The sequence below is a fragment of the Sceloporus occidentalis genome, unplaced genomic scaffold, assembly GCF_023333645.1.
Source record: "Sceloporus occidentalis isolate IW3139 unplaced genomic scaffold, rSceOcc1.0.p SCAF_9, whole genome shotgun sequence".
NCBI classification, from domain to species: domain Eukaryota; kingdom Metazoa; phylum Chordata; class Lepidosauria; order Squamata; family Phrynosomatidae; genus Sceloporus; species Sceloporus occidentalis.
In genome coordinates this window covers 28,107,032-28,129,156 of record NW_028316989.1, presented here as the reverse complement: position 1 = coordinate 28,129,156, position 22,125 = coordinate 28,107,032, and the positions used below count along the sequence as shown (strand labels likewise).

The 22,125-nt window shown below is 44.8% G+C and overlaps 1 protein-coding gene across 2 annotated transcripts in view; it reads right to left on the bottom strand.

The window, feature by feature from the left end:
* RORA (RAR related orphan receptor A) overlaps positions 1–22,125 on the bottom strand; it is a 92,927-nt gene that overhangs the window by 55,136 nt on the left and 15,666 nt on the right. The window contains exon 1 of one of the 2 annotated variants that reach the window (XM_089538332.1): positions 4,721–4,932. The exons of the other annotated variant lie outside the window; for it this stretch is intronic. Within the exon in view, the coding sequence (XP_089394458.1) occupies positions 4,721–4,751 (31 nt within the window). The 5' untranslated portion in view covers positions 4,752–4,932. Of the gene's footprint in view, positions 1–4,720; positions 4,933–22,125 lie in introns of those variants that run through there. 2 annotated transcript variants of the gene reach the window in all.

Here is a 22,125-nt window from a genome sequence, read left to right as displayed (position 1 = left end):
GGTTTGGGATTTGAACAGTGAATGGCGGGGGTGGCGAGGGCAAGAACCATGATTTCCATACATCTGTTTGTTAGGGAGACCCAAGAAGGCCAAAAGCAAATGAAGCTGAGCATCACAGGGTTCAAAGACAAAACTGGGAGAGACTGATCACTGCTGCTAACAAACCTTCCTCCAAAAGCTCTAGAAATGAACTGAAAACACCAAAGAGCCCTGACTCAGAATGAAGATAACCTAACCCCTGACAATAATACCTTTGCAGTCCATACCAGGGAACAGTTTTTCCCGTTGCATATCACTGCAGCGAGGAAGATCTAGACCTAAAGAGCAGGGTTAACAAGCCCAGCCTAAAAGCCAAAGAACCACATCCATTGTGCATTGTGGACCTTAACAACCACAACAATGGCACCAAGTGCCTTCCTCCTCATCTTCATTTCAGAATTATTCTGTTTAATCCCAGTTTTCCTCCTCTGCCAGTATCATTCTCCTTTATTACAATCAGTTCTCCATATCCACTGATTTTTCATCTGTGGATCTAAGCATCCACTGTTTGAAAATACAGCCAGTCCTCCTTATCCACGGATTTTTCATCCACGGATTCAAGCACCCCACAGCATGAAAATATTCCAAAAATGTATAACTTCCAAACAGCAAACCTTGATTTTCCATTTTATATAAGGGACACCATTTTGCTATGCCATTGTATTGAATGGGACTTGAACATCTACAGATTTTGTTCTCCACGAAGGATCCTGGAACCAAATGCCAGTGGATAACAAAGGCTCACTGTATTTTAAAAATATGTATAAATCCCTAAAAGCAAACCTTGATTTTGCCATTTTATACAAGAGATGCAAGGGTTAGGCATCCATAATAGGTTGAATGAATGGCTCATACTTTTTTTTGTGTGTGTTAAATATTAGTTTGTGGGAAAGTACATTTATTTGCATCTACTTTTGCTGCACTCCTGTGTCCCTAACCCTATTGAATGGGGAGGGCTAACTGTACAATTGAAGCATAAAATATATTAAGTACAAAAATTGTGTGTGTGTGTGTGTGTATCAATATCAGTGGAGGAAAGCATGGTAGCAAGCTGCTAGTATCCATTTGAATAAAAGGGCATTTAACTGAGTTGGATCTGTTCTATTGGTAGCTGTTGCGGAGCTCCATGGCCAACAACAGGCCAAAGTGGCAGAAGAGCTGGGCATGCAAGAGTTTGCTATCACTAATGAAATTCCATAAATCCCTTTCCATTGATGATCTGGAGCACAAACTACCAAGACAGAACCCCCATTGAAAGGAAATACCCAACAGTCCTACCAGGCATTGCAATGGAGCCTGTGCATCCTAGTGGATTATGTATCCGCACTGCAAAAAATAAAGCAGGTTGACACCACTTTAACTGCCATGACTCTATCCTACAGAATCCTGAGATTTGTAGTTTGGCGAGCATCAGAGCTCTTTGACAGACTAGGCTGAAAACCTTACCAAACTGAAAATACCATGTTTCCAGAGCATGGGGCCTTGACAGTTAAAATGGTGTCAAACTACTCTATTTCTGCAGTGTGGAAAAGCAGTTAGAGGTATTCTGTTTTGACTCCCAGAATAACATCCCCAAATAAGCCACCTCACCATGGTGCATGGTAGGGTGAACCATGTATTCCATTTCACAGAGTCGGTGCAAGTTCACAAGCCCCGGATCGCATCACCATATGTTCTATCTTGCACAGGTCAGTACAATGACCGCAGTCCTCCCAGATATAACTTCTTTGGAAAGCAATTCCCAGGTGAAAAAGCTTTAACCCTATCTGGGGAAAGGACTTGTACCAGGATGCTCCAAAGCCTCTTCATTGATGCCTTTACAAATGAGAGTTGCATAAGAGCCATGACAAAACCATGCCTTCTCTTTAAGCTAATTACATCTTTCCTATGCAGCAAAACAATGCGCAGGGACAAAGTAAGTCTAACAGAATGCAAGCTGCGCTTTGCATTATATGAAACAAGCAATGTCCACACATCATCTGTGTCCCATTCTTTAAAAACATTTCCACCCGATTGCTTATCTTTAAGGCTCCCAGTAACGAAGCAAAACGCAAACTACGTATTTTAGCACAGACACAACATCACAAAACACAGTGCGACATCAAGGTAAGGAAAACACATTCCTGCACAATTCACTATCAAGACTTTGGGTTCAGTCCCTCCAATGTTTTGGTTGTTTTTAAACTGCACGCATGAATTTGCAAAATGACTTCATTGTGTGGCAAAAGGGGCTAATTGAAAACATTCCACAGAAAGTTTTAGATTTCTTGCTCAGGCACAAAAACTAAAATAAAATCTGCAAACTTTCCCCGGCGTTCCTTCAAAACCAAGTCTATTAAGGACAGGCACCAAGGAGGATGTGAAAATGTCTGATTTTTCCAAGGTCAGCTCAGTTCTCTCTTTTTAAATACGGATGTATTTCGGACACTGCGCCATTTCGGACTCTCCCAGCTTTCTGTAGCAGCGGAACCAAGACTTTGTGCATGCCTTCTGCCAGAGGGAAGTGATTCCGTTTCGAAAGTTTGGACAATATCTATCCGATCTATGGTCTCTGTGCAACTTCAGTCAGTGTTTCCCTGCAAGAGTAAAAGCAAACCTCTTTCCACCTGACTTTGGCCAGAAAAGCACAGATTGTTTTCGGATCCTACAAACCTTGGACAGGTGCCTTGAGTGCGCTAGACCCTGAACTATAACATCTTGTAAGAACTGCAAGACAGTATCTTGCATCCAGGAAAGCAAAAGCAAAACAAAAATTGTAGCAACCCTTCAAGATGAGGAGGGATTGGGTAGAAAAGAGAGAGTCAGGGATACATTACTGTTGCTACACTGTAGTAAAATACTGAATTTGGGGGAATACCATTCTGACTTTTTCAACAGGATTCAGGCCTGAGTTGTCTATCCAAGACTTTTACTTTCAGTCGACACACCAAGACATCTCTGACTTTCGCTTCACAAAGATTTCAGTGTCATCTCCAAAGATTTCTGCTCCATTGCTTTGCTCTCAAAGAGATCTCCCAAACCAGATTTTATTTTTTTGCATCCTAGATCCAAAATACTTTGCAATTTTATTTTATTTTGGGTTTTTGGACCCTGGATCCCAAATGCTTTGCAATTATCATTATTATTATTTTTGATTTTTGGACCCTGGATTCAAAATGCTTTGCAATTATTATTAGTAGTATTTTGAATTTTTGGATCCTGGATCCCAAATGCTTTGCAGCTTCTTTTTGGATTCTTGGATCCAATATGCTTCGCAAAATCTGACGAACACTGAGATCCATATTCCACTGAAGGTCAAAAAAATGTAGCATGCCATATTATAACAGTGACATGCCTTCCTATCTCTCTCTCTTTCTCCTCTCAGAAACAATGTATGTTCCAAGAGCTTATTTTCAAAAAGAACAGGCTCAAAGGGGTGTTTTGTTGCTGCTGTTTAAAGAAGGGTTATGTTTCCAAACCTACCCAGCTGCCTCATTAAACATTTCCTTGAATCCTTCTTACACTGGATCCGGAGACATAAACGCAACCTCCAGGCAAAGGAGAAAAACTTCTGCCGTAAAATAAAATGATAAAGTGTCCTGTCCAAGAAAGAGGAGCAAGGAAGGGAGATTGGAAGTTAAAGTTTGCAAAGGTCTGCTGTGCAAAGTCCAGAGCTCTGTGGCCTCCGGTCTACAACTGGGTTAGCGGGACATAAGCAAACAGTCCCCATAAGGTGCCAGGGAGATGTGCCAAGGTCTGGTGCCAAGGGGGAAATGTAGGCTCACTAAGGACAGGTCACTTGCAGAAAGTCAATTCAAGACTATGGGGTTTTGCATCCCCTAAATCCAGCCCCAAACCCAGGCTGCTGAAAAGGAAGGGGTCTCCTCCATTTTGGAGGTCAATTGGGGACTTTAAGTGCCTGCCTTCACCATCATATAGGACCATAGAGTTGGAAGAGACCCCAAGAGCCATCCAGCCTGACCCCATTCTGCCATGCAGGAATTCACCATCAAAGCACCTCCTGTGACAGATGAGCATCCAGACTCTGTTTACAAAGATCCCATTAGAAATGAGAGTTGCATAAGAACAATAAGGAAACTATTCCTTCTCTTTAAGTGCAATTAAACAAGGAGCAGAGAGACAAAATAAAAGTGTATATAAGTACCTCCAGCAGAATAGGGAAAAGTGACTTTTTGCTGGTGCTGGTGGGGACTGCAACTCCCAGTGGCCTTTAGGGGATACTGGGCATTGCAGTCCGCAAAGGCAATGGTTGCAATGGGATGCATTCACAAACATTAATTAATGCATGGTTGCAACCTCTCCAAAAGACTTTCTTCAAGCATGCAGCAAGAGACAGAGGCAAGGGTTCAAAGGCAAAACCTTGGGATCCGAACCAAGCCCCAAGGAAGAAGGGGTTTCCTCGCGAGTAAAGCACCCCCCCCCCCAGGTTTACACTGCAAAGTTAAGAGAAGGACTGGGGAAAGGAAGCATGGGCTTTGTTGTCCTTGCTGTCACAGAAAACCAAAGGCTAAGAGGGCATGCATCTACACTGTAAACATCATCATCAGAATGCCAGTGTGGCACCCCCTTTGGCTCCATCCTGAGCAGCCCAAGGGCAAGAGCCCAGCCCTGGCCTGGAGAAGAAGGAGGGAGGAAAAGCCAAAAAGAAAGTGAGAAAGAGAAGGGGGGACCCCAAACTCACCTTTCATCGCTGCGACCACCAAACACATCATTCGTCGGGGAGGATGGCAGCGGAGAGGAAGGAAGGAAGGAAGGAAAGAAAGGAGGAAATGAAAGAAGAAGGAAGGAGGGAAAGGAAAGGAAAAGGAGAAGGAAGGAAGGAAGAATGGAAGCAGAAGGGGAAGGAAGGAAGGAAGGAAAAGGATGGATGGAAGGAAGGACAAGGGAAAAGAAAGAAGGAAGAAATTGGGACCTGGAGAGCTGGCAAGTGAGTGCGCAATGCGCCCAGTGCGCTTTGCCTTCCTCCCTGGCCTTCCTCCCTTTCCTCCTGGGGCTTCCCACCAGCTTTTCTCCTCCGTTCCCTTTGCTTTCTCCTTCTTCTCTTCTCTTCCTTTGGGCTGAGCAGCCTTTCCAGCCGGCCCTGCTGCCGATTCCTCCCAGCGGCGGCTGCTGCTCCTGCAGCAACAACAACAGACAGACCCAGCAGCAGCAGCAGCAGCCTCTTTCTCTTTCTCCTCCTCCTGCTCTTCTTCTTCTTCTTCTCCTTCTTCTTCCTCCTCCTCCTGCTCTTCCTCTTGGCAGCCCAGCTGAGCCTCCATGTGACCCAGGGAGCCCCGCCGCTTTTGCATGCGCCGCCCAGGAGGAAGGATGGCAAAGAAGGAGGGAAGGAGGCAGAGGAGGAGGAGAAGGAAAGGAAAGGAAAAGGAGGAGGGAGAGGCAAGCCAGGCTGCTGCATCCCCCTCCATCCAGGGGCAAAGGATCACTGGTCCAGGGGGGCCCTGACTTCTGCAAAGAGTAATGCAAGGGCTGGATGCACCACTTGAGCTGCCCTGCCTCCATCCTATAGAACCCTGGGATGTCTAGTTTGGCTAAGCATCAGAGAGGAATGATGCACTTTGGACACCACTTTAGGAATGAGGCACTTATGACACCTTGGATCCTTGCTATAGATCCCTGAGAGATGTAGTTTGGCCAGGCACCAGAGAGGAATGATGCAGTTTGGCCACCACTCTAGCTGCCTTGGATCCATGGTGCAGGATGTGTAGTTTGGCCGAGCACCAGAGATGTGCGCAAGGAAGCAGCCATTGCTTCCTCTTGGGTAGAAAGAAGCAGGCAGGGCGCATCTAGAAATGATGCACTTTGACAACATATTAACTGCCCTGGCTCCATCCTATAGACCCCTGGGATGTGTAGTTTGGCCAGGCACCAGAGAGGCATGCAAAGAAGCCACCACCGCTTCCTTGCTGGAGGAAGGGACCAGTCCAGGAGTGCATCCGCACTGCAGAAATAATCCAGTTTGACACCACTTGGAATGCGGCTCAATGCAATGAGCATTGTAATGTTGTGGCACCAGGCCTCTCTGCAAACTAAATATCCCAGAAAACTACAATTCCCAGAATTCAGCAGCATTGAGGGAAAACATTTAGGCAATTATTCTTTTGAACGACTTTCACAGGCATTTTTCCTGCCTCGGCCTTCGGGTTCATTTGAGGACAGCCCAGGGCAGACCTGCCTTTGAATTGAAGTTATTTATTTTAAAAGTGCTTTTTATCAACACAAAACAACAACTGCACCTTAAGACACCAAGAAAGGCATCCACAAACACAAAAGATAAAATAAGCCGTTACATTTTGCATCTTTCATTGTGGCTTATGATAACTTCCCATCCAGTTTGGTCGGCGTTTCCTATTAACATTTTGCTGCTCCTTAATTTTCCTTCATCGGTCTATCTCTATAAATTGTTACCCATGCTGCTTCATATAAATTTTGGTATAAATGATAACCCTTAATGACCCCTAGATGAACTCTGTCCACCATTGCCAGCAAGGCACAAGGACATGTACCACACCCCTGAGGGGTACCCACATCATCATATCTAGAGAGTCGCATAAGAGGATTATCATAGGACCAGGAAGAGCAAATATTTGCCTTGCCTGAGGCTCTTGCCTCCCCAGGGTCTGTTGTCCGAGCAGCTTAAGACCACTAAGACAATCAGACAGGGACATCCAGGTGAAAAGCAAGTAATTAAACACCTTTGTTCTCACCATCAAGCACCTTTGCCAGAAGCAAGATTTTGCCTATAAATACTCCCAGATTTGCTTGTTCACTGGGCCAGTCTGGATTTCAGGGGGAAGCTCTGTCCCCTTGAATCCTGGCTCCTGGCTCCTGATTCTTGGCCAGTCATTCCATGGCTGAGCCTCATGCCATCCTCATCATATTCCATTTGGATTCCTGGAGGGAGTCTACATTCTGGTACGTATCACCTCAGTGATGCCTACAATCCTATTCCATGCTAACCTATGCTTTTCCTGAGCCTTGTATGTGTGTGTGTATGCTAGTGAATCGTATGTGCTTTCCCCTTATAAATAAATTGGTTATTAATTCTAGAAGTCTGTCTCAGCTCTATTTGTTGGGAGGCCCTGGTCTACTCCGTATACATATCGGGAGACGATCTCGGTGGGCTCTTGTAGCCAGCCCCCCTCTTGCAATATTTGGACTAATAACAACATAATAAAATTCCCCTACGGACCCTTGGCTACAATTTGGTGGAGAATGCGGGCATAGAACTCTCCCCCGAAATCTGGACTTTCCAAACTGATCACTTGGGCTGTCTAGATCTCGGAACGTAGGGAGAACAGGGATCCCAAAAGGAGCCGCTGACAGGAATAAATAGGAAGGTGTGTGAGTGTGTTCTTGTGCGCTTGGCCATAAGGGCAAAAGGGCTATCTTGGGTTGGCTGTTCCCATTTCATTTCTTTGGCTGGATGTTCTGCTCATTGGCTCTGGTACGCCATCCAGTGGTGGGCCCCAGTCACCCCTGGGCGTGTTTGTCGGAGTAGGCTCCCGACGCCCTATTTTTGTTTTCTCTATCCGTGGGTTGGAAAAAGTTACTAGGCATCCTGAAAACTTTCCCACTACAGAACCCAAGCTTACAGTTAAAAGTTGGTGCAAGGAACCACTACAGCCAAATCCAGGCATTTTGGCTGCAGTGCAAAAAGGAGTCCCAAGGCAAACCTCCAGGTTGAGGCATCCCTCACATGGAAGAGCCTGTTTTAAAATGGTGAGCCAAGGAACCTTTAAGGTCTTGGCATGTTTGTTTTGAAGCCAGTGGGTCTTAACTCCTAGCTTCCCCCAGGTGTGTACCTCTTAAAGGTCACAGCCCATCCAGCTAAGTGGTTTTAAAACCCAGAGCTTTCTTTTTAGTGTGCCTTTTAAGGGACACCCCATCTGGCTGCATTGGTTTTAACCCCAGCCTGTCACCACTAAAGCTACAGTATTGTGGGTTGGGAACAAACAGATCCCTTTCCATTGTGTTATCCCAAAACAGCCAGAGGAAAAAAAGGTCCCATAAAACATAACCCAAAAAATCACAGTCACAAATCCCCCTTGAACGGGTGAGGTAGGCAAAGGAGGGAGACGTCCTGGTCCGAAAGCCTAAAACCCGGGGTCAAGGGAGGAACAGGCAGCTCCAAGGAGTGCCATTTGTGGGAGCCTCATGGAGGTTCCAGGGAAGGAAAACTCAGGCAGGAGTCTAGCTGGGGGCCAAAGTTTGGGTTGTTAGCCAGGCCACGCCGGAGTGGAGCTACAGCATCCGAACTCCCCAGTGAAAGTAGCAAAAAGGCAAGAGAAGGCCCTAGCTCAAAAGAGAGAGAACAAAAAGAAAAGTAGGGTGAATGCCCCAAGAGAATGCTTTTCAGGTCCACCTAGAAACCCCACTCAGCCTGCTCCCACTCCCCAAAGGGAGATGGCAACATCAGATGGTGCAAATCTTCCCAGCGTACAGCCCCCAGAAACCCCCCAAAGACCCCATTCCCCTCATTCCCAAGAGACAGACACCAGCAGTTGTCCTGCAAACCTCTGGCAGACAACCCCTCATTGCCCACATAAAAAGGACAATGTCCCTCTTCCTTCTAGAAACACTTCTGCTGCAGTTCGGACTACAGTCCACAAGCAAAAAGATCACAGCCAGGCCCCACATGGGCACCCAGGGGCCAGAAGAGTCAAAACCCCAGAAAGTAGGACATGGACTCCCTCCCAAAATCCCAAGACTTGGAAACCTTTCCAGACAGGCATGCCAGGGAAAGGGAACCCTAGAGGTCATCCATCTCATCCCCGTGGTTCAAGTTGGAATGGCACTGGGAGATGTATTCCCCCAAAGAGACACAAGCCCAGCTCCTTGGAAGAAACAGCAGGAATGGGTGACACTGTTTCAGCCCAGTTCCTTGACCAAGAGGTGAGCCACACTGTCTCAGCCTCTGCTACCCCATCCCCAACCACATGGCAAGGAAGAAAGGCCCCAGAAAATAGCTTTCAAAAAGGTATCTTAGAGACTGCCCTTTGAGGAACATAGCACTCTGCAGGCACTCCAGGCATGCGCAGAGAACTTTTGTCAATGTTGAGATTTTAGAAAACAGGGAGTTTTCTTTTTCTCTGCTATAAAGTCTAGTTTGCCTAATGCCACAGCCTCATGGAAAAATTGACTGCTAGAAGCCAAGAAAACCAAATCATGGGCAAAGGAAGCTGCAAAGCCCATCACCCTGGTTAGCTTAGGACTCAAATTCAGTTAATGGCAAATTGCCTTTGTTTCCCCTTTTGTGACTTCTACCACTCTGGTGTGAGTGGAGGGTTTGTCAACAAGGAAAAGGTGGTTTATCTGTGTAAAATTTGCAACACCATGTATGAGAAGGCTTGGAGGGAAAAGACTTCCCTCCCCCTCTTCTTTTCCTGCTTTGCAAATTAGAGATTGAGAAATGCCTCATTGTTTTCTGTTTGCTTACACTCTGCATGTGCTCAGATGCAATGCAGAACAAAAAGGTCAGAGCTGCAGGCTCAGGTTGTTTGCAGCACCCCCTGTTCCACGGAACTAGTTTGGATTTTGAAATCCATTGAGGGTATGGTTTCAAGCCCATTCCCCCTTGTGTTTGTTCATTATAGGTCACTTTTTGAGTTTCTTGGTATAGTTTGGTATAGTTATTCTGTGTATTTGAAGGTTTTAGATAATACTGGGTTTGTAGCAGATCTATATTCTTGTTGTGTTGGTGTTCTTTTGGCAAGAACACACAATCTGTCTTTTCTTTAGTATAGGTTTATGCTGTTAGGATTTTGTCTTTTGGATAAAGGCATGTAGTCTATCATATTGTGCCCCTCCAGTTCTTAGGAACACATGGTTTGGACCCAGAGTGTATCTCTGCTGCCATGTGCTCGGGGCTGCATAGGTTTTAAGCTGTAGTTTCCTGTTTCAGTTTTTTGCTCTCTTTACATGCTCAGAGGCCTCCTGCCGCCCAACACCCCCATCTTCTCTTTTGTTATTCTTGCATTGTTCGAGAGATCTACTCTTTTGTCTTGTCTTCAGTAATCAGTACTGTGTATAAAGTTTTTGTAGACCTTCTGCTCAGCCAAAAGTTTTTCTTTTGCTCTTGTAAGTCTGATCTGGTCATCTTCCATGAGTCTTGTCCTACATCCTCCTTCCCGAGAGTAGGACTCAACAGAGTTACACTGTCTCAGCCCCAAACCAAAGTTTTGGTCTTTTCCTCAGGTGTTTTTAGCTGATTTGGTGTGCCTTTCTTCCGCTCCCCCTCTTCTAGTGAGTACAACATGCTCTTAGACTTTAATTTGGATGTTACTTGGGTAGACTATAGATCTCTTCTGTAATTATGTAAAGGGACAGGGCTTTCTAGTTTTTTTCTCTTGACCCAAATTTGGGCTACTTTTGTTGTTTTGGTTGTGATAAGAGAACATAGCATTTTGTGAAAAAAATCTGGTACTTAGGTTCTGGGAAAACTAGACTTTCCATAGTCAGGCTGCTTGATCAGGAAAAGGGAGCCCCATTTGTCTCCCTTGCCTTAATTTACATAGATTTGGCTGGCACAACAGGGTCAAACATTGTAAAGTTGTTCTTGTTTGTTTGTTTGTTTGCCGACTGCCTGGGATTCAGGAGTCTGAAGGCAACTTCCTCTTTGTCTAAAGTCTGTATTATGGGTAGGGATTTTTCTGTTAAGTAGTTATAAAGAGCCTCAGGTCAGCATAGTCTATCTGTGAAAAATATCTTAACTGCTGACTCTCAACCAAGGTATTTCCATACATGAATTGGTATTTGTGCTTGTTTAATTGTTTGTTTGAGATTTAGGAGTGTGAAGAAACTCCCTCCACTCTGTCTATTTTCAGAGCCTTGGAATTCATAGATGAGCCTCACTGGCAGAGCAGTCTACCTTTCATGTCCTCCACAATTTATGTAGGACCGCACATCCACTGTTTAAATTGAAGTGTGTTCATACCATTTTGTCTCACAAGCGCCCCCTGTTGCTTCTGTTTTTCTCTTTACATGCTCAGAGACTGCACTCTAAGCATGCTCAGGAATCCTCTTCTTTCCTCCTAGGAATTGAGAAGGATAGATTTCTTCATAGTCGCTCTGTTCTTTGCTGTGAGTGTTGCCAATGATGCCACACAGCACCTCCTAAAGGTTTTACTTTGCTCTCTGCACATGATCAGAGGCTAGGATCATGCTGCAAATATACCCAGTTTTGTTCTGCTTATGCTCAGAGAACTGAGTGATTTCTTCCACAAGGCGGTGGCGTATTTTTATGTGTGTCGTTTTGTTTTCATTTTGTTTTGCAACTTTGAGACTGAGTGAAAGGCACACTCTCTCAGCCCAGAATTAGCTGTGCCTTCTCATTTTTGTTATTGTATTGTTTTATTTTTGCTGTTAGCCCTATGCATTTACGGCAACACCTTTGTTTTGGATTCCACATTTTGACTATCAGAATTTTGGTCTTTGGATTGGTCTTTTAAGGCTGCTTCCTATACAGTATTTTGTTACCAGCAGGCCTAGTGGTCAAATCGCCTGACTGTGTGATCGTGTTTTCATTTTGAGTTATTTTCCAGTCAAAGTACTTTCCAATGATACAGTTGTTGTTTTTGCTTTTCTTTTGCCTTTTCATTTTTGCTGGTCAGCAAGCCCAATGGTTAGAGGTTTTTGCCAAAGTTAAAACTTTCTCCACAGCTGCTCCAGTTTATTTTCACTGTTTTAAAAGTAATGTTTCTAAAATGCACCCATGGCTAGACTCCTCTGTTCAAATGGTGCAAGTATACCCAAGCACTGGGATCCAGAAAGGAATAATTTGGCTATTTTGGATGTAGTTTTGCTAGAAGTTGGACTAAATTTCCACATCCTCACAGCAGCCTTGGTCAAGTCTGGAAATTGACCACAACCAAACAATGCAGTGCCCTCAGTCCATTGCCTTACAAATCCCTTGGTTTTCTGTTATTAATGTTGTGTGTTTCTATACTCTGCATGTGTATGCCAGTCCTATCCCTGGACTCTACGTACTATCTGTCTGCCTATTTAAGTGCCGGACAGTGGCCTCACTGAACTTCTCTGCCACTGCTTTAAATGTTGACCTCTTCCGCAGCCTTTACCTATCAGGATTGGCTCCAGCGGGGAGCCAGGTAAAAATTCCTATCTTTTTCAGTAATTCCCATGGCACATAGACATAATTTGGAGGTCCTATCCTTTTCTTACAAAACTGTCTTATAACAAAGCCAGCCTGGTCTCTGCGGGAGACCAGGGGGGGGAGGAGAGAAGAAACTGTCCTCTTCATCCTCCAAGGCAAGTAAAAACCATATCTCTTTTCCACTTCTATTTTAAAGCTGACCTGCTCTGTCGGGAGCAAGGGGGGGGAGTCTGTCTTCCTTCACCCCCACTGCATGTAAAATTCTATCCTGTCCTTGCTCTGTTCTCCTATATCCTCATGGGGAAGGTAAGCCTCCTACATTCATTCCCAAAAGCCGGACCAGACCCCACAGATGTCATCCCATCGATGCCATGATACAGGACTCTCCAAGCTGTTTTCCAGCCTTCCTGATGTCCCCCGCTCCAGGGTTGAGACTCTTTTCCCTGCATCCTTCCTGTGATGTCCTCCATCCCCTGCTGCCATGGACATCCTCCAAAGGCTCATTCAAGACACAACCGGTGTCCTCACACCTCTGCTCCTGTTCCAGATGGTCCTCCATGGCCCTACCTACATCCAGATGCCTTTCTTATTGCTGTCTGTCCCGATGACAAGCTCCACAGACCTATCGCTGTTAGCTTTCATCACTGTTTTCCAAAAGCTCATTGCCTGCATTCAAGTGTTCCACATGTGGAACTACTCGCCACTGGACTTAAACTGCCATCTCATGGACATTAGCCCACTTCACTATGGCAAATGCACGCATACAAGAACTATGGCTCATCCTCTCGCCAGATAGACATTGGCTGCAAAGAAACTGTTTACAAGACAGCTATACCTTATGCCTGCATTCTCATATCCATACTGAGCCATCTGGCTCCCGCTGGACAAAACCTAACATGGACTCTGTCTTCCCATATACAAACCACCAACTGTTTGGACTCATGTCACATTCATTTGCTCTTTTCAGTCATTAGACTCATTTCTATTGGTTGTTGCTTTTTCATACTGCATATTGACTGCTCATTGCTTTTCTCTTGGCCTATTGAAGGCTTTTTCTGTTGCTTATGTTTCATGTGCCCCTTTTTCACCCCCACTTTTGACTTTGTATAATCTTTGGTATGTATGGTGTATGATTGGGTTCCAGACAATCAAAGGCTTCCCATGTGCATCACCAGTGTGATACTTCCCTTAATAGGATGCCCTCTCCAATATTCTCACACCAAAATTTCTATGGCAAAGATTAATTCGGAAAATACTCATGCTCACCCACCTGTGAGTCCTCGTAATTTCCGAGGGGGGGGAATGTTACCCATGCTGCTTCATATAAATTTTGGTATAAATGATAACCCTTAATGACCCCTAGATGAACTCTGTCCACCATTGCCAGCAAGGCACAAGGACATGTACCACACCCCTGAGGGGTACCCACATCATCATATCTAGAGAGTCGCATAAGAGGATTATCATAGGACCAGGAAGAGCAAATATTTGCCTTGCCTGAGGCTCTTGCCTCCCCAGGGTCTGTTGTCCGAGCAGCTTAAGACCACTAAGACAATCAGACAGGGACATCCAGGTGAAAAGCAAGTAATTAAACACCTTTGTTCTCACCATCAAGCACCTTTGCCAGAAGCAAGATTTTGCCTATAAATACTCCCAGATTTGCTTGTTCACTGGGCCAGTCTGGATTTCAGGGGGAAGCTCTGTCCCCTTGAATCCTGGCTCCTGGCTCCTGATTCTTGGCCAGTCATTCCATGGCTGAGCCTCATGCCATCCTCATCATATTCCATTTGGATTCCTGGAGGGAGTCTACATTCTGGTACGTATCACCTCAGTGATGCCTACAATCCTATTCCATGCTAACCTATGCTTTTCCTGAGCCTTGTATGTGTGTGTGTATGCTAGTGAATCGTATGTGCTTTCCCCTTATAAATAAATTGGTTATTAATTCTAGAAGTCTGTCTCAGCTCTATTTGTTGGGAGGCCCTGGTCTACTCCGTATACATATCGGGAGACGATCTCGGTGGGCTCTTGTAGCCAGCCCCCCTCTTGCAATATTTGGACTAATAACAACATAATAAAATTCCCCTACGGACCCTTGGCTACAAAATAACGTCATTTTATTTTAAAGCTTTTATTTGTTTACTTATTGTTTGCTGTTTCCGTTTTAGTTTTTCCTTTCTCAACTTCTCCCAGCCTTTTCTTTCATTGCTACTATGGGTCTCTTAATCTATTGCTCTTTCTTCACATTGTTCCTTTTAAACTTGTCTGCTTTTCTCTCCATAGTGTGAACTGAATTGAATTGGTTCAGGGAGAGGCTGCCCCTGAGCATGTGCAGAGTGTCTATCCATCCCAGTTATGCAAGTCCAGCTTCTGCCATTGGAAAGACAGGGAGCCAAGCATCCAAATCAGGGGCTGTTTCTTACTCCAGAGGGACTTCTCTGAGCCTTTTGCAAAAGGCATTCCCATCGTATTTCACTATTGTGTTTTGTTGCGTTTTTGCAAGCAGCGTGAGAGACAAAAGCAATAATTATTACATTTAGGCTGAATGAACAGCAGATGTTCTGGACCCAGAGACTGTGTTTTAGTGTTTTGGCAAGGGTTTCCATAATGGCGCAGAAATGAAAAGCAGAGACCAAAGAGAAGCTAAGCTGAGAAAAAAAATGGCATTTTTCTACTTTTGCATTAGGAAGGTGGTAACAAATCAAAGATTTTTTGCAATGTTTCCAGGAGAAGGAAAGGATTTGGACAAATAGGTGGGCAAATGGTGCTTCTTTACAAAGTGGGAATCCTATGGACCTCTGGATGTTGTTGGAGCAACTTCTATTATTATTATTAAGCTTTATTTATAAGAAGAACTTATCACTGGGTTTGTTTTAGCAAGGTTTCTTCAGAGGAGGTTTGCCATTGCCTTCCCTTGAGGCTGAGAGAGTGTGACTCACCCAAGGTCACCCAGTGGGTTTCAGGCTTGAGCTGGGATTCGAACTCGGGTCTCCAGAGTTGCAGTCCAACACTAAAACTATGATGGCTCTCCTAATGACAAATCCCAGGATCTTACATGATGGATCCTTGACAGTTAAGTGGCGTCAAACTGCTTTATTTCTGCAGTGTGGATGAGCAATTAAATTAAACTAAACTGGTTAATAACTCTGGAGAAGAAGCAGAGAAGGGCAGTTTTTGGCTCAACTGGCAATGGCGAGAAAGAGGCCCTTGCAAGATGGAACAATGTGGCACCAAAACGCCATCGTGCGAAATCATTTTTACGTGATCTGCACTCAGAGCACACAAAGAACCTATAATTAGAATCATAGACCCGCATTAATGAGAGATTGAGACAGCAGCGGGTTAGAAGGCATAAGATTGGAGGAGATGCTGTGGATAGATACTGCTGTTACTGCAATGCTATGAGAGGATTATTGCGTCTTCCCATAAGCAGCGCTTCAGAGATGCAACACAACTGCTTCCCCTCCCTCTTCCCTGATCTTCCATCCCATATAATTTCAAAGATGTGTGTGTAAGAGAGAATTTAATCTCATATACTTGTGTACACATGTTGAGTCTCCCTTCTCTGAATTGCTTGGGACCAGAGTTGTTTTGGATTTTGGAATATTTGCATGCACATCCTGAGATATACTGGAGATGGGGCCCAAGTCTAAACACAACATTCACTTATGTTTCATGCACATCTTGCAAAGAGCCAGCATGGCACAGTGGTTTGAGCGTTGAATGATGACTCTGAATAGCAAGTGTTCAAATCCTCACTCAGCCATGCAAACCCACTGGGAAAGTCACATTCTCTCAGCCTCAGAGGGAGGCAAAGGCTTTGCCCCATCTTGCTATCCAGACATAAGGGTTTGTTGGGTCGCTCAACTCCATCATGGAAACCGAATCAAATGATCATCTCTGAAAGACTGAGGCAATAGGGACGGGTGCGATACAAGTTTGCACAGCTAGAGTTTGGAACCAGCTTCTGTTAACAGTCTTCCCCATTATAATAGGACCATGGTTATTTTAACATATGCAAAAGCCTGACGTGGCTGCTTTCCAAAATGCAGAAACTCAGATGCACCAAGAGGACTAACTTCCAGCAAAGCAAGCAAGTGGGCTTAATGCATTGCTAATGCGGGGGTTCGATCGCCGTCCGCTTCTCCGTACGACGCGGCAAGTCATGTCAGGCCGACAGCGGGAACCATGTCACAGTCCATTAAGTTGCCTTTGATTGTCAGACGTTTAACCTTAAGGTACGGAACTGTAAATTATTACTGATCTGTATTTGCTTCCTAGCGCGGAGGAAAGGAAAGTGGTAATCGGGGGTGACATCTGATGCGGCAGAGGCTGGTTGTGGTGGGAAGTCATTGACACACACACAAAGGTCCGTGAACCAACCTTGTTTGCAAGAGAGGAGGTCCACCAGTATTTTAAGTCAACAACATGGTCACTGGTCTAGAGCTGCAATAATGCATAGCCCCCATTTTAAATACCAACCTTGGGTTTAAAATGTGGCCTCAAGGCTGAATGAACAGCAGGATTCTACACAAAACTTTAGCAATAGCAATAGCATGAACATTTCTATACCGCTTTGCTCCTTCAGTCCTGTCCATCCTCTGCAGAAGCAGAGCCAACTACAGTTGGACCTCCACATTGGTGGCTTTGACTTTTAGAAATAGCATTTGATAGACTATTGCAAAGCCTTTGACTGCATAGATCATGGAAGGCTATGGAATGCCTTTAAAGACATGATGGGAATGCCAACACATCTGACAGTCCTGATGAGGAATTTGCAGTCAGGACAAGAGGCTACTGTCAGGACAGAATATGGAGAAACAGCATGGTTTGTAAGAAAAGTAAGGCTTGGACAAAGAAGGAGGAGGAATGAAAATAGGAGGAAGGAATATTTACAATCTAAGATATGCAGATGACACTATACGACTAGCAGAAAACATCCCAGACCTGGAACACCTAGTAAAAAAGATCAAGGAAGAAAGTGTTGAACAGGCTTCGTGTTGAACATAAAGAAAACAAAAATAATGACCACCAAGGACCTTCACAAGATCAACCTAGACAATGAAGAAACAGAAATAGTAAAAGAGTTCTCATACCTGGGATCAAACATTGATAGAAATGGGGACTACTGTCAGACAATCAGAATGGGAGGGTGGCTATGAAAGAACAAGAAAAGATCCTAAAATGCAAACTGAGCACAACAGTTAGAATCATACTAGCCACTATATTCCCTATGACCATGTGAGAGCTGGACAGAAGAATGACGATAAGAAGAAAATCCATTCATTTGAGATTATGTGGGGCTGGAGAAGAGTGCTGAAGATCCCATGGACAGCAGCCAAAAGGACAAACAAATGGGTCCTAGAGCAGATCAAGCTGGAAACCTCCCTATAAGCCAAGATGACCAAACTGAGGCTGTTGTACTTTGGTCACATCATGAAAAGGAAGGGCTCATTGGAAAAGACAATAATGCTGGGAAAGGTGGAGGGAAGGAGGAAGAGAGGAAGGCTACAGGCCAGATGGATGGACTCTGTTAAGGAGGTCATGGGTTTTATGGGGTTGCAGGAATTTAGCAGAGCAGTGGAGGACAGAGGGGGGGCGGGTCTTGGAGATGTCTCATCCAGAGGGTCGCCATGAGTCAAGAGTGACTCAAAGGCAGTTAACAACAAGAAAAACAGTTTATCAGTGAACTCAGTACTCTTTAAGTGGTTTACAATTTGCAATCCAGTTGCCCCCAACAAGCTGGGGACTCATTTCAGTGACCTGCGAAAAGATGGAAGGCTGAGTCAACCTTGGAGCCCTGCCTGGGATCGAACTCACAACCTTGTGGTGGCAGGACCTGCATTTAACCTCTGTGCCACCATGGCTCCTGTAGGCTCAGGCAAAAGCAAACTGCTGCAGCCTCTGCTAGCTTGTCTCTTCTCCCTTGAGAATAGCATTTGCCCAATTGATAACCGATGTGGCTTGGCCCCATGTGTCCCAGTTCTCATCTGCAAACTGTTGGAGGGTACAAAGTATAGGTTTCCAGTACATGAACATGATGGGCTATACAGTGCACCCTCCACATTTGCTTGGGTTGGGGGCTCAGAACCCCCATGAAAGTGCCCTGGCTCAGTGCTAGGGAATCCTGGGAACTGTAGTTTGTTGTGGCAGCAGAGAGAAGGCTAAATGATACTCCTGTGTAGTTTCTACAACAGCCTTTCTCAACTGTGAGTAGCTGTCTTAGACTACAATTCCCATTGGCCACTCTGACTGAGGATTGGGAGGGAGATGTAGTCCAAAAAAGATCCCAGACTGCACATGCTCTTAAAGGATGTGATTGTGGAGGAATCTTAAGTTAATGGTTTGTTTTTGCCGGAGTGAGGTATACACATACACACACACTCAACTCTGCTGAGAACTTGTTAGCATCGCCTTCCCATCCCTGGTGAGAATCTTCCCAAGTTATGTGTCACGCAGAGACTTCGTTCTGGATTATTTCAGTTCCGTTGGCAATCATTCCTGACAGGGCTACTCAATGGCTTGTCAGAGAAGAGAGAAACATTATGACATCCTTGCTCCACATCACTTTCCATGCCAGGAAAGATAAGGGTCAGATTGAAAAGAAGGGAGTCATGGAAGAGGCTCCGATATAATGAAGATTCTCCGTTCTCTCAAGTGGTTCGGGTCCCAGAAAAGAAGAGGTCAATGCCTAACAAAAGCATGGATTCACATACCAGCCGTGACACCATGTTCATCATGATAACAGTCAACTTCTGAGGATACCTTGTTGTTGTTGTTGTTGTTGTGTGCCTTCAAGTCCTTTATGGCAACCCTAAGGTGAACCTATCATAGGGTTTTCTTGGCAAGGTTCTTCAGAGGGGGTTTGCCATGGCCATCCTCTGAGGCTGAGAGACTGGTTTGCCCAAGGTTGCCCAGGGGGTTTCCATGGCCAAGCTGGAATTCAAACCCTGGTCTCCCAGTGTCCTAGTGTCAATGCTCAAACCACTACACCAGGCTGGCCCTCAAGACATACACATGGATCCCTGTGGGAAAAGCTGACAAATTGGAGAGCTGGGCCAAACTTAACAAAAATTGAATCTCAACAGGGATAACTGTAAAGTACTGTACCTATGCAGGAAAAATGAAATGCACATATATAGGATGGGTGACACCTGGCTTGACAACGGCACATGTGAAAGGAGGATGAAGAGGAGGAGGAGAGGGCTGAAGAAAAAGAAGAGGAGGAGGAGGCGAGGAGGAACAAGGGGGATAAGAAGGAGAGATGAAGGAGGAGAGAAGGAGGAAGAGGAGGAAGAGGAGGGAAGAAGAAGGAGGAGAAGAGAAAGAGGTGAGGAGAAGGAGGAGAGGAAGAGGGGGGAGGAGGAGGGAAAGAAGAAAGAGAGTAATAGGAAATGACTGAAGAAGAGGAGGAGGAGAAGGGGGAGGAGGAGGAAAAGAGAAGAAGGAGTAGAGTAGGAGGGGAGAGAAAAAAGAGAAGAGAAAGAAGAGGAAGAGAAGGAGGGGTGAAAGAGGAGAAGAGAATGGGAGGAGAAGAGGAGGAGGAGGAGGAGGAGAGGAAGTGAAGATAAGGAGAAGAAGGAGAAGGGAGAAGAAGAAGAGTAGGAGGGGGAAAGGAAGCAGCTAGAGGAGGACAATGAGCAAAAGGACAGTGAGGAAGCAAGGCCTTTGCGGGTGGAGTTCATCTGGCTGAATAATGCCCAGCATTTGGATTTGTTACATAATGCAATGAGAGGGTTGAGGAAGCCTCCCAGGAGGAGGGTGTGTGTCCGTCCTCCAAAGTCTTTCTCCAATTATGAGGGTGGAGCTGCATTATGAAGATTGATGCATAGCCAGAACAAGAAGTAGGCCTGTTCTCTGCTGGGCAAGACAGGTGTTTAGTGCCTCCAAAGGCTAAATGCCATTTTCACACCAAATGACGCAGACGAAATGATGACTTTAAAGAATAAAAATGCTAGGAGAGGTAGGAATGTGAAGCGCATGGACTCCTCTTCCCAATCTGCATCTCTTCAAGCCCAAATCCATGGAACCTGGATTTTCATCAGAGCAAGATTTCATCCTGGGTTCCCAGTAAAATTAGCCAGAGGACCATTCATGTTCCATTCATTCCCAGCATTGATGCATATTAAGTATGTTCTAAGGAGTTTATCACACAAAGGAGACTGAGACTTTATCCCATGAATATCCCAGAAAAATCATGTAATTACGCAAAACGATTTCACACGGCGTCGGGGGGAAACTGCCATTAAAGTGGTCACAAAGAAGAATTAACACACATCTTTTTACTTTCAGGATTTTGGTGACAATGCATTTCCGATATCACTTTATTTGTGCAATTGCATGTGAAAATCATTCACACCATTTTCGTTTCCTTTGTGGGATGCTTTAAATCTCTCTTTAATGCCAAAATCAGCCCCAGTGTGATAAACTCCTAAATCTTAGATTTTGGCCCCAAAATTTTGGCCAGATAGTGTGCCATGCTGATGTAGCCAATGCAGTTTTAAGAAGTCCTTGGTGGTGAAAGCTGCTGAAATGCATTTAAAAATCAGTAATACAAACACACACAAATACACATGCTGCCAAAAAAAAAAAAAAAAAATCTCTCTAGTTAGCTCATAGTAGTGCGAGAGGTAATAAAAGGAAGCAGGAAACAAGACGGCAACCACACATTTGAAACGGCGCATACAATGACACAAATAAGCCCTTCTCGACACCATGGTTTCCTTTCAGCATTAGAAAGACGTAGTTCTTGCCGACAGCAAATTGGAGAGGTAGGGTTGAGAAAGATTCCTTCCAAAAACTTTGGCGGCCAGAGTTTTGGATATATGTCATGACATTTACTTGGTTTCAAGCCCTGCTTTTCAGTTCAGAAAATGGTACTGCAAAAAGAAAAAATGTGTGGTTTTCTGCACAAGAGTAGATTTTTTTAGTTTTGGTACAATATATTCCAAACTCCAAATCATGAGCCAGCATGGTATAGTGGTTTGAGTGTAGGATTATGACTCTGGAGACCAGGGTTTGAATCCTCGCTGGGCCATGGAAACCCACTGGGTGACCTTGGGCAAGTCACACTCTCTCAGCCTCAGAGGATGGCAGGTTTCTGAAGACAGTCACCAAGAAAACCCTGGGATAAGGTTGCTGTTAAGTCAGAAATGATTCAAAGGTGAACAAGACAGAGACTAAATCCCAAATTCTAAAACATTTGGAAAAACCCTTGGAAGGTTTATGAGAATCCATAAGTGCTGGGAGAAAGTGAGACCCTTTTTGCAGCAAGAAATGGGGTCGATGCAATTGTTGTTGTCTGTGAGAATAAAATTCACACAAGCCGCATCTACACTGTAGCAATAATGCAGTTTGACACCACTTTAACTGCTGTGGCTCCATCCTAGATAAACTATGGGACTTTTAGTTTTGTGCGACACTAGCATTCTTTGGAGGCCAAAGATGTTGCAAAACTACAGATCCCAGGATTTCCATTTCAGCGATTACAGCAGCAGTCCCCAAACTCTGGTCCTCCAGGTTTTTGGGACTCCAGTTCCCAGAAGCCACAACCATCTTGACCAATAGTCTGGGAGCCGAAGTCCAAAACACCTGGAAGGGCTGAGTTTGGGAATCACTGAATTACAGTGATGCCCAACTGCATTATTTCTACAGCGCAAATGCACCCCAAGATTTGCATTGATCCTGTCAATAGAAAACTTTGGACTAGTCAGATCCAAAGAATATGGCTTTGCTTAATCGGCAACCTAGGCCTTTCCATCTCTTTCTTGAGCTGAAGGAAGAGACTCCAGAAATACTTTGTGGATGAAGAGACACTCCAGACTTTGTTCCATGTATCCAGACTGGAGTCCCAGACGTTTGGTCTTTCTCCTTTGGTACACAGCTTGCTGAAATTATCCCTATGTGCACCAGTACTTTACAGCTGCGGTGTAGCATGATGAAACAGATAAATATGCAATATATATTTAATCACGGGT